The 16488-nt window shown below is 46.7% G+C and overlaps 1 protein-coding gene across 3 annotated transcripts in view; it reads left to right on the forward strand.

Annotated features, from left to right (window-relative positions):
- Positions 1–16488, forward strand: part of l(2)k09022 (HEAT repeat containing 1 homolog l(2)k09022) — a 107384-nt gene that overhangs the window by 69980 nt on the left and 20916 nt on the right. For all 3 annotated transcript variants that reach the window (XM_055069069.1, XM_055069070.1, XM_055069071.2), the window contains exons 25-30: positions 5981–6109; positions 6993–7217; positions 10739–10856; positions 11538–11674; positions 12564–12749; positions 15456–15596. In XM_055069069.1, coding sequence (XP_054925044.1) covers positions 5981–6109; positions 6993–7217; positions 10739–10856; positions 11538–11674; positions 12564–12749; positions 15456–15596 — 936 coding nt within the window. The remainder of the gene's footprint in view (positions 1–5980; positions 6110–6992; positions 7218–10738; positions 10857–11537; positions 11675–12563; positions 12750–15455; positions 15597–16488) is intronic.

Here is a 16488-nt window from a genome sequence, read left to right on the forward strand (position 1 = left end):
GCCTGAAATTCTGATGCTGAAACCCTTCACTGTCCAATTTTGTGGACCTTTTGCCATGGCTGCTGGTCCGAAATGACATTACTTAAACTTGCCACAACCGACATTTTTATCTCGCACCCGCTGTGGTTGCTTGGTGGCTATGGTGTTCGGCTGCTAAGCACGAGGTCGCGGGATCGAATCCCTGCCACGTAGGCCGCATTTCAATGGTGGTTAAATTTGAAAACACCCATGTACTTAGATTTAGGCGCACGTTAAAGAACCCCACCCAGGTGGCCCAAATTTCCAGAGTCCCTCACTTTTTTCCGTGACCGCAGGTCCCAAACGGCATTAATCAAAACCACCACTGGTGCCATTTTGATTATATTGCCGCTTAGAATCGGCGCTCTCGCACGCGGGGATCAGATCGCAGCCATAGCCACACCGCGGCAACGTTAGGTCTAGTTGCTTCGAGTTTCGAGTTTTTTGCCGTTCGGAGCCGTGTTTTTCCATGAAAGAATTTGCTGCTGTCAGCAATGGCATCGATTCTGCCTTTGTAATTCTCGCGATTTACTTCAAAGTTCAACAAGCATGACGCGTTGAATAATGCCAGTTTCTGAAAGTCAGCTTCACCTAATTACGGCAATGTTACGCGGGAAGCATACACAAAGTATTGCGGTGAAGCTTAAGCTTGGGGAGGGGCAGTTGTGACGGGACACAGTATGTATTCCTTAATTATACATGCGTGCACCTGCCATCTGTCACAGTGCAAGCACCAATATGCCTAATAAGTGTACTGGCAGGCCTTCAGACCTTTTCAGAAGTGCCTGTGGTAATTTAAATCCTCAAAGGGCCCCTCACCAGGTCTGGCCAATTTAAGGGGGGAGGCTACCCTGGAGACCGAACTTTCTTATTTTTTAAGATATCCAGATGAAACTTTCAGGGTACGTTCACACCACCGAACTATGAGGAACTGCGAAGTTTCATAAATATATGTTTATTAGTTCCAGAGTTATTGAGGTCTAACTAGGTGATTCATGTATATGCCTGAGGAAGAGCCTGAAGAAATGCCAGGACATCGTAGGAAGCTGAAATTCACCGTGATGATCCCTTGATAGATATCCCAGGGGGCTAAAGAGCCCTTTTCTTTAATTTCCCCTCCAAAAAATTTTAAGACAACTTTGAACTTGATGTAGCCAGTAATGACCACATTCATCAAAAATTAATTGCTTATTATAAATTAACTGCACCAGCTTTCAAAAAAAGAAGCCTGTTACCCCCTGGCAAAGTCATTCGGGAACAGAATAAAAAAAACGGCATACAAATCTGAAGAGCGGTTCTTGAGATATCGCCTTCCCCAGCACCACTACTAGCGAAAAAATCAATTCCGAGAAAACAGGCCTTAAAGTTGAACCCATGTGTTTTTTTATTAGAAAGCTCCTGCGGAGCTTCTAATTAGCTCTTGCGGCTCCAGGCACACTCAGTGTGTCGGATTTTCGACTGGCGACAGTCGAAAGCACAGTTCCGCCGCTGAAAAGCGTCTACGCAATCGGCACTCGCTGCGGGAGATCGGAAGTTCGATGCTCGTAGAAGACGCATATCGCGCTCCCGTGCACCGAACATCTGCACTGTCTTGGGCTTTGCCGGCATCGCGTGAAGCGAAGAACTAGCGAAAAAAAAAAAAGAAAAAGCTGAGCAAATAATCTAAAAGAAAGCGCAAGGCGATGATAGCGCGCAAGCTCATGTTGAGGCACGGAGCAAGGGGCAACAGGGACGCGAGCGCGGCATCAAAGGGAGCAGCCGCCGCCGCCCGCGCAGCAGCCAATGGCAGGCGCGCTTTCGCCCGCGGGATTTGAGCAGCCGCCGCCGCCCGCGCAGCAGCCAATGGCAGGCGCGCTTTCGCCCGCGAGATTTGAACGCGCTGCTCCGGCCAATCAGCGCTCCGCATCACATCGCGGGAAAACGCCAATAGCGCCTCAACCGCGCCGACGATGCCATTTTGCAAGGCGGCAAAATAGAGACAAAGAATCCACGGTCAAGACGACACCAAGATGGCGCGGGCAGGCCGTATGGGCCGGGAATGGCGCGCGCGCGAAGTTTGACTTCATTTCGGCATTTGCGCGTGCTTTTTTGGGCCGCGGTGGCCTCAAAGGTAGCGTTATTTTTGGTACTTTACGGTTGAATTAGATGCTGATAATTATGGAACAGGTAGTTTATGAGACATACAATCCAAAAATATTGTTTTTCAAAAATCGACTTTTTCGCGATTTTTCGGTTTTCAAGGGCCGCGTCCCCCCTTAAGCTGACAAGCACAGAGCATACATTGCACAATAACGATCGTGTCTATTACATCGTTACACGCCGCGGAAAGATATGAAAATTCAAACCGAACGACGTTTTTCCTTCTCCTCGTGGCCGCCGAGCTCCAAGCTGGAGCATGACTGTTTTACTTCCTACCGAAGAGAGAGATGTACTTCCGCTTCATCTGCTTGTTCCCATGGTCGTGTGCTCACGTGCATAGGTACTGAAACCATGCCATTTTCTACCGTGCTCCAGCATGTGACCATGCTCTGCGATCTGCTTGTTCTGCCTCTGTATTCGTGTAGCACTGAATTATACTGCTAGTCGTGTTTCCTTGTGCACAGCGTGCAAAATAGTGCGCTGCATGAACAAGACAACAGCTCGTGTGCGCCGCCGTCAGCGGAAGTGTGTAGCGCCGAAAAAGAAGAAAAAAAGCGAGGAGAAAAAATATAAAGGCAGGGCCTGTGATGTATGTGTCACGCGATCCTCAAAGTCTGGTATGGGAGAACGCAGGGAAGGAATTTCGCTTGCAAAGGCTAGACGGGGCGAGTGGAAAGAACGTTTTGCTTGGCAATGGAGGCCACCTGCTGAAATCATGGGTTCGCCGCACTGAAATATTTCTATCTCGGCTATTAATCAGCCGATTTGAAAAATTTTTGCGGCAGAACGCTCCCTAGATGACACATAAGTTTCCAGCATATAACCAAAATTTGCTGTGGGGCCTGGTGAGGGGCCCTTTAAGGGGGGACGCGGGGATCAGATCGCGAAAATCGCAAAAAAGATCGATTTTTGGCAACGACGCGTTTCGGTATCTGCAATGCCTAATCTACATTGTATCAAAATGGTTTGACTGAAAACGCGCTAAAAGTGCCCGAAAAAAATTAATTTATCAGTGCGTAGGGCGAGAAAACAGCTTTAAATCGCGTAAAATCACCGCAGTTCGCGGAGCCATAACTCGTCTTTCCCGCCACCGAACGCCGCCATCTTGGTATCGTTCGAAAGCTCGAAGTTTCGCCATTCCGTTTCTGAATTCTTCGGTCGTCGCCATCTTGTGACAAACACACAAACACAAAAGAAGCGCGGGTCTGCTAGAGGCGGTCACACGGGCCCTGCGATGAAAGCGGGCCTCCGATTGGTTGCCGTACTGAAAGGCGTCTCGCCATTGGTTGCTGCTGTAGCAGCGGGCAAGCTGGCAACCACAGCGGACCGCAGTTGTCTGCTTTGAAAACCACGCCGGCGTCGTTCTTCGTTTGACACTCGCGGAATTCGGATTTATGAAAGCTCCCAGGTCAGTGATGGATCGACGCTCATTCGAAAATAACTTTTAAATGAAGTATGCCTTCGGAAAACGGAAGCGCAAGCCTCCTACGGCGAGAAAAAGGCGGCGGCCAGCGGGGGAAGCGGAGAACCCGACTGAACACGCGAATAACGTGCCGCGTTATCTTGCACCGTGCGATTCCAGCAGCGATACCGACAATCGCCCTGTGACATCGATACTGATAACCAAGCCACCGGAAGACGTGCCAACGGAGGCTCTCGCACCTGTGCGTACGGCCGCGCGAGCCGGCAACCGAGATCGCGTTGTTGGAGGCGACGCGGGTCGAAGGTCTCCATCGCCGGCAGAGACGGTGTGCGTTTCCGATGCATCGTGCGACAGGGACACGCAGCCTGCGAGTAAGCTTCAACCGTCGACGAGCTACATACTGTATGGTGACTCAAGGCTCACCAGACGAATCGTCGCACGATTCAGACGCGCCTCGAGCCGCGTTTTTTGTCAGCGGTGACTGCAGAAGCGCAGGCATGCAGTGTTCGCGACTCCCTTCGCGCAGTGTCCGCGACTGAGCGGAAGCAGCAATGCCAAGAACAAATTTCGGCCCCTTGTGACTGAATTCATTATTATGCCTGTTTCCGCGATGAACTCTTTGATCGCTAAAACTCTGTGCCCAAGATGCCAACAGCGTTCTGTGGGTGTGCAGTGCGATACCAGGCTCGGTCTGGCAGTGAAAATGGTGGTCATGCACTACTCCAGACGGCGCAAGAAAAGGATAAAGAACGCATGAAGAAGGCATCCAAAGCCCACCAAACAATGAGGCAAAGGTGTAAGAAGATGCCTGACAGCAATGATTAAAAATATTACAGCCCTGGTGCTTTTTATTAAATTTGCAGTGCTTTTAAAACTTTGCAGCCAGTTTTCTCAATTGCATTTTTTTGTCAATCACCTCGCTCGTGGAAAGCGTAGCACAACAATGGCTGGACCGATTTTGGCCCAGTTTGTTTTGCTGTGATCCACAAGCTGTGCTGCACTTAAAGACAGTCCTGAAATGTTTCTTTATCTTTCCATTATTTAATTATTTCACAATTACTACATGGCTCCATGCAGTGAAGCACAGTCATGTGCATGTTATGTTGAGCAAAAAATTATTAGCGCACTAAAAAAAAAATCGAACACTGTCTTGATGTAGATTAGACATCTGGGCAAACATGCAAAGTATTCCCAGCTCCCTATCATGTTTCGTTACTGTGCCAGGCTTTCCACAAGCAAGGAACTTATAAATTCTTATAAAACAAAAACTAATTAAGATATCCTAATGAAATTTTAGATTTGTCTCTTTATTGCAATGTGCAGTGTGTGTGCCAAATTTCAGCCCTTTCTGTCAAGAAACAAAAAAGTTAGTTCTGATCCCCTCCTCCCCCCTTAAGGGCAGTAAAAAGACATGTTCATTTTTTTGTACTGCCCGATTTTTCAGACGTTTTCGTGGCCTCTAGGGAGTCTGAAAAATCGGACGTTGACTGTACAACTGGCCAAGCGGATGATTCAAATGGTCCATGGGGCGAACACGTGGTGGAAGGAGGATGAGAACAGAAAGGACTGACACATCGAGAATGAACGGGAAAGGAAGGAGCTTGAGCTCAAAAATCATAGTGTTGGCTGATGCTGAGATGCAGGCGTCCCTCATCCAAACCAAAATAAACTTTTTAAAGCAGTGAAACACAACACTGAGGCATTGTACGTGGGCTGAGTGTATGTCAGGACAGTTGTGGTTGACTTTCCAGCTGCTAAGAGGGAATCTCACTTGTGACCATGTTCAGGCCTCGTACCAATGAGCTTGCTATCAATTGATAGAAGTAGCACATATTCGAAAATATCTACTTCTGTATGCATCTGTTTTTATTTGTATTTGAAAACGTTTTACTTGATTTGCAATGGGCATTGCCATATTCTTTTAAAGATATTTTATTCGCTGTGCATTTTACTAATGCCTCCCTTCTGTTTTCTTATTGAATAAGATAAACAGTACTGCTCGATATTCAAACTGCATTAAGTCATCTTGTATTGTTTAATGTGCTTATTAGAGAGTGACATTGGGCGACGTGGTGTCAGTCTCTCTTGACATAAAACATGGTTCTGTGTTACTTGGGGAATTTTGCAAAGGCACTTAGGGAAAACCTGGAAAACTTAGGGAATTTGGAAATGTCAGCTTGGTAGACACCCTGATAAGTGCATGTGCACATCATTATTCAATTCGATATTTGATGCAAAGTATTCGTATGCAATTCGTATTAGAAAATTTTGATATTCGCACACCCCTGGTTCTAAACTAACTTCATGCGTACATGTATTTTATGGAATAACATTGTCTGCCTTTTGAAGCTATGGAAATGAAGCCATTGTGACAACTGTGCATTGCTGACCTGTCTGCAGGAGGAAGTTCTCCACAATGTAACCTCGGTGTTCACCTTCATGGGGGCCAGCCTTCTGCGACTGGACGACAACTACAGCTTCCAGACAGTCATGCAGACGGTTGAAACGGTCGTGCCTGCCCTGCTTCAGGTAGGGTGCCTAGCAGAGCTCCTGGTCCTGCATGAAAGCCGTTTGCCATTGCAAAGTGAACTCACTTTGAATAGGATGTACCAGCTTGTTGTACCAGGCTGTATGAGTGCCATTTTAGTTACCAGCCGAATGAGCTAATCTTGTGGCTATCTTACTGTATTTGCTTTAGCATTAGCTAAATCCAAATGCATTTATGGTGACCTCTAAATGTGGGTCTTTCACTTGATGTTAAACAGTATCTGATGCAAGTTTTCACCATGGTAAAGGTCATTCATTGAAATTACGGTTCTGCTCTCCATCCTGTTGCCTGCTGCCACTGGCTACCGAATTGTAAAGAAAAAAGAAAGAAAGGGGGGGGGGGGGGGGGCACAAGTACTTGTCTTTCTTCATAGGCCGACTGCTTGATGAAGCACGCTGTCATCCAGTTCCTGTCCAACCGTGTGAAATCAAGCATAGAAAGTTGTTTCTTCATCCTGCATTACTGACATAGGAATTAATTGGTACTAATGAATGCACTTGTCCATGCATTCGCCTGTGCACTAACGAATGTGGGATCAGGAAATAATACTGGCAGAGAAGCCATGCCTGTCGACCCACAGGTTGCTTCTTTGTGTTTCCTTCAGGAAATTATGTTTTGAAGTAAAATACCTGTCAAAAAAGAACCAGGAATCAAATTTTCATGTTATAGTGAGAACATTTCATGTACCCTGGTCTCTTACGAAGCGTATGCTTTGTGATTATCAGAACACAAACTAAGCTTTGCTGCAAAAACGGAGTCCCGCATAGGTGAAAAACATATTCACCCACAGCTTCATCCTAGAAGATTTCTTCATTCTTCAAGCAGTAACATTGCTGACCCACCTGTTTTCTTGTGTTCCTGCAGGCTTGCGCTGGCGAGAGCAAGTCGGCCGAGGCCTCGGAAAGTGCAGTGGCATCGGTGACCCGGGTGTTTGTCGGGGCCTTCCTGGACATTCCCGAGCATAGACGATTACCACTTTTCACAAAGCTGGCCACAACCCTGGGCGCTAGTGACCATCTTTGGGTCCTGGCGGCACAGATGGGCGAGCACCACGTCACAAAGATGGTGGCCGCCATGGAGACGGATGAGGTGGTTTGCCTCCTTGTTGTTGAGCTTTTATGCTGAACTGCACAATAACTGTGTTGATGGTGTCATTACTCGTGCTATCTTTTGGCACGTATAAGAAAGAAATCTGTGCCAGTTTGCTGCGTCAGTTTGCTAGTAAGTCTATAAAGTTCTCGCACTTTGTAGTGTGCACCAATGGAGCTCATTGCACCATTCATTTGCAGTGAAATCTAATAATTCGAATTTATCAATAATTCCGGCAGTGTCGTGCACCTGAATAGGGGCATAGTTCCTGCTATTTAGAACTGAAAACTGCGCCGTGTTATTTCGAATAAAGTTTCTTGCCCTCGTGGACCACCGTTTGGACAAACCCGAGCCAAAGGCCGAAGTCTGATGCGTCGCTAGCCACCATAACCATGCCTACCATGGAAATGGTGCATTTTGAGCTTTTCGTGATGTGTTAGGCCCTCAATGCTTGCACCACCTCTCCACATAACCGGGGTAAAGTGCTGGACGGGCAGCATATTAGTATACTGTCATCGTGTGCCACACTTCAGCGCATCAGAAAGTTTATGATACCATAAAGAATCAGGCTCTTAAGCCATTTTGTGTTGCCAGCGAATGATCAGCGCTAAATACTTATATTATAGGCGTGTACTCCATGGGGCACACCAGTGCAGTTTTCTTTGTCTCTGCATTCCCAGCTCGAATTAACTGCACTCGCTCATTGTTTCGTATTTTCTGGGGCAGTGCTTCCAAAAAATGCGTGGTAATGCACTAGCTTTTGTTTTTCTCAGAATTTTAGCATGTTCATTTTGGAACACTAAGCACATCGAAATGCAGAGAAAAATGAACCATTTGCCAAGACGCAAAAGGCACAGCAAACGGTGTGCACAAATTCGTATCGATGTCTAAGCTGCATAGCACAGACTAGTAGTAGGGTACCATTTTGTTGAGTTGATGTTGGTGAGGTGCTGCTATTGGAACCTTACGAGATTGTTCAATTGTGATGTGTGTAGTGTGCTTTGCTAATTTTTTTCAGCATAAAAGCTTGTCCTATAATTGAATGAATATGGTGGAAAGCACCTTTATCAATTTTCTGCAGCTGATCTAGAGGTATGCTCAAGTACTAGTGATGGCATTGAAGTGCAAACAGAAGCACACACTTAAAGGGACCCTGAAATGCTTTTGACGATTTTGCACAAACGTACTGAGTCGTTAGAGTAGGTCCTTCTGATCATTAATTGACATATCTAAGTGCTCCGCGTAAAGCGTGTAATTTATTATAAGGTTTTAAAAATGCACATCGCTGCCGATCGCAGCGCACTGCTCGGCGGAATTTTAAGCCGCCCCTACCCATATGACCGAAATCACCCACATGACGTCTGTGGGGCGAGCAATCCGATTGGCTGATCAGGGCGCGTGATCGATAATTTTTCCAACTTTATGGTAAACAAATGATCTTCGTAATAGTTGGAATGTTAGCTAATTTGTTCTTATAAAAAGAAAGTAACATAAAGAGAATGCACAAGAACAATTTTTCAGTACACCCAAGCACTTCCGGCAAACAGCAATGGTCGTCTGCTTGTATACAATGTACCCCATTTTGACGAGAGCTCCGCGGTCAGAGTCGGTCTCAGTCTTTTCGCGAGCACTATGATTCGACTTTGTTGCCTTGTGGACTGCAAAAGTAGCGACTGGCAATATGTCAAGCTGTGACATCGTGTCCCTCTGCAAGGCAGCGTACGAGCGAACTGGCTGCTGAGCATTGGACTGCCGCTGTCTGATCGGCGCCAGGATTTGCGCGTTTGTGGCCGTCACTATACACCGGAAGATTACTAACGCAATAGCGTTTCGCGAGTCCGGTATTAGGGCAAACGCAAGCGCAAGCGCAAGGGGACGGGGTCTGGCCGCTTGACTGTGCCGTAACGGGACGAGCCATGAGATGAGCAGAAGGGCAAATGTGAATGGTCTGCACGGTGCAGCCACCTGGTGCCACAGAGCTCAACCATACACAGTAGCAGCAACGAACTGTATTCTTCTTTGCTGCTGGTGTGTATTTTTCGCAGGAGTGTAATCATCAACACGTTGTTTTTATAAATGGTTAAAATGTTTTACGCTTGGTTAGAGCAATATTAGCGCTTTGTTTGGCTGGTTAAGCGCTGCGCCAACAAGTGTCTGGACCGCTACAGTTCCTTCATCAGCTTGAGTTTATGCCTGCAGTCATTTGCCGAAATAATCAGCTTGCCTGTGGTTACCGGAATACCAGACACGTTCGGCGCTACGACAGATTGCTCGCAACGCACGCTGGTTCGATAGCCCTGCTTGGGGTCGACGGCCAAGCGGCTAGCGGAGAGGTCTCGCGCGGGCGGGGGGCGGGCTCCAAAACAACCGGAAGTGGACGATGTGATGTCGCATCGTGACGCCGAACCATTGAAGGCGGAGCTTAGTCCCACTCGCTCGGCGAACGAGTTGAGGAGGAAAAGCATGGCTAGGGAGGAGGGTAACTTCTAATCGCTTGTAGCTCCATTAATACGTAACGCTTCACTTAAATTGTGGTGCAAATGTCCTACTTAAGCTGTACCCTACGCGTCTACAAAATTTGTCCGAACCGTTTCAGGGGCCCTTTAAATCTGAGTGATGAGACCAGCAAAATCGGTTGTATTATCCAGCAGGTCGAATTACACAAGATTTACTATTAAAAGCATCAAAATACGCTGCTGATAAATGAATCAGCGGTATTTGCCCAGTTCTAACACTCTTTCAAATCAAATGTGCGTGCACTTTCAATGTGTCCAAAGTAGAAAAATAACATACAGTTAACAATAAAGTTAAAAAAAAAAGTAGAAATGTAATGGCCACTCAATGTTTTAGCATGATAAATTGGCAAGTGTCTGATATGTGTTGTTTCTTTGGCGGCCAGTTTCTGAAAGTCAGCCTTGCCACATGGTTTCTAGTCAGCTTTTCTGCATTAAAGCCGTGTCTTGCGGCGAAGCATATGAACGATGCAAAGGTGATCTATCGGGGGGGGGGGGGGGGGGAGGGGAGGCATGCGTTAGAATCGCTGAAATCCCGTGATCAGTTCCTAGGGCAGGCCAAAATAGATGTTTTCGGCAGGAGATAACACGTGTTCAACGTCTGTCGTTTAAGCTCTGCCAAAATAAATGCTGCCAGTGACGTGGTTGCTATTGGGGTCACCATAGGGGTCATGCATGAGCACGGCAAGTAAGTTCAAGTTATCTGGCAGAGGTCAATTTTATGGTCGAAATAACGCGAAACAACGAAAGTTCGGGCCAATAGAAATGTATGGGTGCCAGCCGGGACCTTTTGTCAGTATCAGACTAACCGAAAAGTCTAGTTAACCGGAGTCAAATTACCAGAAGTCTGCTCTATACTATACTAACTAGCCTGGCTGTCCGCCTTTGTGCATCGCTAGCACCAGTGCTGGTACCTGCCCGCTGGTAACAGTGCTGCTATCATGGTGGTACTTTACTCATGGCTTGCACCCGAGCTCACACAGACTTTCCTTCTCGATTTCCTCCCAGTCTACATCAAACATCCTTGAATTTGGCCTGTCCCTGTGTGGCCAGTTCGAGGTGCCCGTCCAGATGCAGACGATGACGCACCTGCTCAGTTTTGCTGCCACTTTGCCTGCCATCAAAGGTGTGTGGCACGAAACTCTTCTTCACAGTGATTGCATTTTGTCACCATGCGTCGCCAAGCAGTAAACGGATTTGTGATCTTTTTGTGGTGGTTGTGGCTGCTTTGTGTGCTGGGTTCTATACTGCCATGAGCACTTCTCACCATGGCTTGACCTTAGGAATGAGGGTGCTGCTGTGCTACCAGCACAAATTGAAGGGAGTGCAAGGAGCTGTTTATGTCTTCTGTTTGTGTCATGTTCAATTTGCGCAGGGGACATGTTTCACAATTGAAATAAAAATCAATTGGCTCATCTCACAGCATTATAGCTACAAAATTCTTACTAATGCTCTTCTTGAGATTGCAGCTTAATACTGGCCACTCAAGTGCATTACCTTCAATACGCTTGTCACATATCCCTGTTCCTTGCACAGCCTTAGAAAAAAATATTTTTAGCAGGGTATGTTGTAAGGATTCTAGGTGCCTAGCTATTTCAGTTAGGGAAACAGGACAAATATACAGAAAAGCTACACTAGAGCTGTAACATATACACAATACAACTTTCGTAGTAATGAAACGCCACACTACAAGTTGTATTGTCTTTGTGTAAGCCCTTGCAGCGCAGCACATTTTCAATATTCCTCACCAACTTGCCAAACGTCAAGCCATTTTGATGCACATGCCATGACCTTGCCTGCATTGCAGATAACAGCAATGAGCCCCCAAGCCACCCCGAAGTGTTTGACCTGCGACTCTACTCGGACAAGCAGCTGCAGCGGTTCCGACTGAGTGTTGCCAACTTTGTGGCCAATCTTCTGGGCTCGTCAACCTTCCTGGGCCAGGTGAGCTTTCTGAATTCTTGTCAAAGTTGAGTTCTGCTTCATTTTCCCAGGCTTTCTGCCTTGCTTCAAGTTCGCCGCGTTAAAGGTACGAGACTGACTGGGTGGTGTTTGTAAATGTGTTCCCGAGACGGTCAGGAATTTTTATGTAATGCTGCAGCTGGTCACATGATGTGACTGCATGCCTGCCAACTCTTCCAAGGTTTACAAGCTGGGGCTTGTTCTGTGATTCAGGGAGTGAGCATTGTGTGAAGTTTCACGAAGCGTTATGTTTGTGAAACATTTTAGCTCACCAGTCTATGACCATACCTATGGAAGTCTTCTGATGGTGAAGTAACACCAAGGAGGAACCTGTTTTGGCCCAGTTTATTCTGATACATTTCCATAGCAAGCAAGATTGTCACCGAAAAAGCCGCTCTTTTTTTAAAAATAATGTGTTGGTTGTTGAGCTCTGCCGTCTCAAGTTTGCTGGGGCTTGTGTGCTACGATCACGTTATTAATAATCAGTTAATAATGTTGCGTAATGCATTTGGGCCTTTAAGGCGATAATAAATTAAATAATAAATAAAATGAAAGTGCATGTTGTGTACCCCACAGAAAGGTGCATGCCCGAGAAAAAATAAAAATGCATGCTATGCTCTTTCTCTACTGCTGAGCATGAGGTCAAAGGTTGATTCCCGGCTGTGGCTGCTGCATTCTAAACGAGAGCACATTGCAATAACTCTGTTGTGCTTTAGGTACATGTTAAGGAAACCCCCTTGTGGCCATTATCGATTTGGGACCCTCCACGTGCGTCCCTAGTGATGCTTTGGGGTGTTACACCCCTTGAATTAATCAGCCTTTCCTCGTGCGGAATAGACTGTCACTTTTATGTTGCCACCTTCCGTTCCAGATGGCAGCACTGCAGGGTGGTAAGGGAGATCAGGGCACAACAGAGGCCCTCTGCGGGCCTTGCCTGTCGGCCTGCTTGCAGTTCGTGCAGCACGTAAGCCGCTGGAGTCACAGCCCTACCAAGACCCCTTACCAGGAGCGTGTCTGGAAGGCCTTGTTGTCAAAGCTTCACGACGTCGTTCACAAGGTGCGTGAATGTCACAGAAACCCCTGAATGCACTGCTTTTATTTATTTATTTATTTATTTATTTATTTATTTATTGCTACTATTAGAGGCCTCTAGAGGAATTGCATAAAGGGTGAGAGGGGTATTCACAGGAACTGTTAAGGCACTGATATGCGAGGCACTGATAGGCGCACTAGGCTGAGTAAAAACAGAAATACTGCTTGCCATAAACACTGCAAATGAAACTGCAGTCGCTATCGATATGATCATACATTGTGGCTGCACAATTCTGGAGGCACCTGGCCAATGCGCTCACTGAATGAAACTACCTCCTGCCGTGACCGTTACCGACGAAACCGTGGCCATCGATGCCAATTCTGAAGACACGCAACCAACACGTGCACTGAGTCAAAAGGAAAATACTGCTCTCCGCAGCCGCTGCAGATGAAGTCATAGTTGGTTTCGATAAGATCGTGAAAGGCGACCATGCAGTACTGAAGGAATGCAGCCAATGTGCGCACTCAGTAAAAACAAAACTACCATTTGCTGCAACTGCTGCAGCCAAACTATGGTCATTATTGACGCGATCAGAGAAGGCGACCTTGCAGTTTTGTAGGAACGTGTGGCTTTGTGTGGTGATAAACGCATAAACGCTCAAATGGACATGAAATGTTTGATGTTTCTCCCGTTCCTGTACGGTTTTTGCTGATCACTATGGCGATGTGGACCTCTGCTGCTTCGTTTCCGTTAGCCGCATATGCCGCTTTTGCTCTTTTCCATTGCACATTTGCAACCCTCCATGCTTGTCGTGCTCTCAGGGTTGTCCGAAATAATTAATTTGCCGCCAAACACATCCAAAGTAACGAGAGTTGGATGTCATTAAATAATGCACGCGGCCTGCTGGGACCGAAGGACGAGTCCTAATGATCCGAACTTCCAAATTAATGAGGGTCGAATTGATGAAGTTTTACTTTGCAGCAAACCCTCATTAACTCAAACTTTGGTGTCTTGAAATATTCGATACATTCTTTCTGGCTGTGGTTTCAACCCTTGTGCGTTTCACCTCTTATATAGAAAAGTTTTTCTTGCCAGACTCCAGATATCTCGAAATCTTGACTTCGATAATACCAAGAAAGAGGCAGTGGGGCAGCATTGCTTGCAATCGCTTTTTACTTGGCGGCAGCAGCTCACTAGCTGAACCAGACGCAGGGCCACGCTCCCAGCATGTCTTTCCCCCTTCTTTCTATCTGTCACCACTTCCATGCAATTGCTTGGCTGCTCACTGCCACTTTTTGTGGCCTCACAAAGCAGTGGTGACTTGGGAAGCGATTTTCTTTTTATGCGAAGCATATTACGAGAGCTCAACCCAGCTCCTCAGGCACGGCGGTGTCGCCTTCAATGCCACGTGACACCGTGACGTCACGACAGAGGAGAAACGGGGCTCCAACTCGCGCCGTCGCTCGTGGCGTGGCGGCGTCGCGGCGGTATATAAGCAGCTGCGCTTGCCTCTGCTAGACACTCACGAGGTGAGATGCCTCCTGGAGACAGAGCTGCTTGGTGGAATGAGAAGCGAAGGTTGCGGCGTGCTACAGAGACTGATTTTCTAGGTGGCTTTGGCTCAACTCTTGCAAGATGGGCTGGGTGGGAATCGAACCAGGGTCTCCGGAGTGTGAGACGGAGACGCTACCACTGAGCCACAAGTACAATGCTTCAAAGCGGTACAAAAGCGCCTCTAGTGAATGCGGTGTTGCCTTAGAAACGAGCTGTTTCTAAGGCTCAGGCGTGCGTCGCTTGCTCAGGCGCACATTTCGTTGCCGCGCCGAACGCTGCGTTGCTCGACGCTCACCGCGTCCAATGCAGGGCGCGTAGTCGCTGCGCCGTAGCCCATTGTCTTACACCCCTTGGCGGGTCGACGGGAACGCTGTCGCGTTCCACTCTTGAAGGCGAAGCAGAGTAACGCATGAGTTGTTTCTTCGTCTAGCCGAACCAAATATAGCCAAGCAACAGCAGTTCATCAGGCTAAACAGTGGTTCAACAACTAAAATGAAGGCTAGTATGCTTCGCATCCTGGGCTTAACCTTAGCTAAGCCACAGCCATTTTTTGTTGTGCATTTAGAACGTTGTAAGTCATGCATCAGTGTGGTCACAGCTTATTAATCATGACTTTGGGCAAGATGATCAGCACGTTTGAGCAGACGCAGTCAGTCCTTGCACTGCACCCAGAAAAAGCCAGCATGCAAGCCCACAGCATTTCAGTGAGATTGCGGCTTGATCAGGATGCTCGCTTCATACTCGTACAACAGTGAGGCATAAATACTGCGTCACTTGTGGTCATCTGCTAAAGTCACGACAATTGTGCTCTTCATAGTTTCTGTTCTTGAAGTGACTGCCATGAACTTCATTTCTATTCATTGTGCTGTGTTGCGCTCTATTTGAAAGCCCGCACTCCCTGGCATAGAGAGGTTAACCCTTGTGCATAGCTTTGTCATCTAATCGTTGAGCTTGCCTTCTCGTGAAGCTCAAAATCAGTGAGAGTGGGAAAAACAGATTCTTGCATAATATTTTACGCATGTTTCTGAATTTAACACAAGGAGCCTTGTCATACTTTTTCTCTTGTTCCATTATTTTTTTTGCAGATTACCATTTGTGACACAGTTACTCAGTTATTGTTGACTTTTTCTGTTGCACCTACTAATTTCATCGGATCGTTTACTTTTGGCACACCAGGTGAATGGGCTGCTCCCGAGTGGGCAGTTTGTATCCGTGGTTCGGTCGCTGATGTGCCACGAACTTTCATCCATCCGGCGCAGCGCCATGGACATGCTGAATGAGAAGCTGGCTGCCAAGGATTACTTTGCAGTGGAGGATGTAAGTCTGTGCTTTGTTGAGCCTTCTAGACTGAGCAGCTGTTAAAAGATTCATTACATGACTTTTGGGTTCTCTGCTAGCCTTGTCAGTAGTATTGCTGCCCATTAGAAAAGCACTGTATGGGGACATACTAGCCTAGTGGGGTCTGTTCCCAGAATTGTGTTACTTGGGCTGGTTCGTGCAAATCTTAACGCGAAAAAAATAAAAAAAGCAGTGCAGAGACAGGATACAGAGGGCAACAAATAGAGAACACTTCATTGCGTCAGCTTCTTGTCCTCTGTGTCCCGTCTTCATGCTGTTTTTGCACAATAATTCTGCTGCCAGCCAAATTTCTGGCTCTTTATGCTGTGCACAAGTGTGGAAAAAAGAAAGTTTTTGGCTAAGGCACTCTGGAAGGCAGAGTGGCAATGGTGATCTTGTATTGCAGCATACTGGAGCATTGCACCTTTACTTCCTCACAAGTGATTGTGCAGGATCAAGTTGATTTCTTGCCTAACATTGCAAGTATCTGGAATTGGCCATAAAACTACTGTTTGCTGTGTCTCTAGCAGCACAGAAAGCAAGGCCAATGTAGCTTGACATGGGGGCATATTGAGCCAATGTTGACTTTACATTGGACTAACATGGGCCCACTGTAGATTGATCAAGAGTAAATAAAAAATAAAAAAAAGAACACCCGGCAATCAAGCAGCAATGGAACTATAAAAAAGCAAGACAAACAATCACTTGTATTTAGGGGCATGTGAATACTCATTCAGTTTCGTTCTATTAGGGAACGTTCAAATAATTTAATTCGCAAATTGAATATCTAGTATTTGATTTCTCAAACATTCAGCTTTTCGAATGTTCTGTATATACAGTTGATGACTAGGCTGTGGTTGGTGCCTTGACG

The sequence above is a fragment of the Dermacentor andersoni genome, chromosome 9 (assembly GCF_023375885.2).
Source record: "Dermacentor andersoni chromosome 9, qqDerAnde1_hic_scaffold, whole genome shotgun sequence".
NCBI lineage: Eukaryota > Metazoa > Arthropoda > Arachnida > Ixodida > Ixodidae > Dermacentor > Dermacentor andersoni.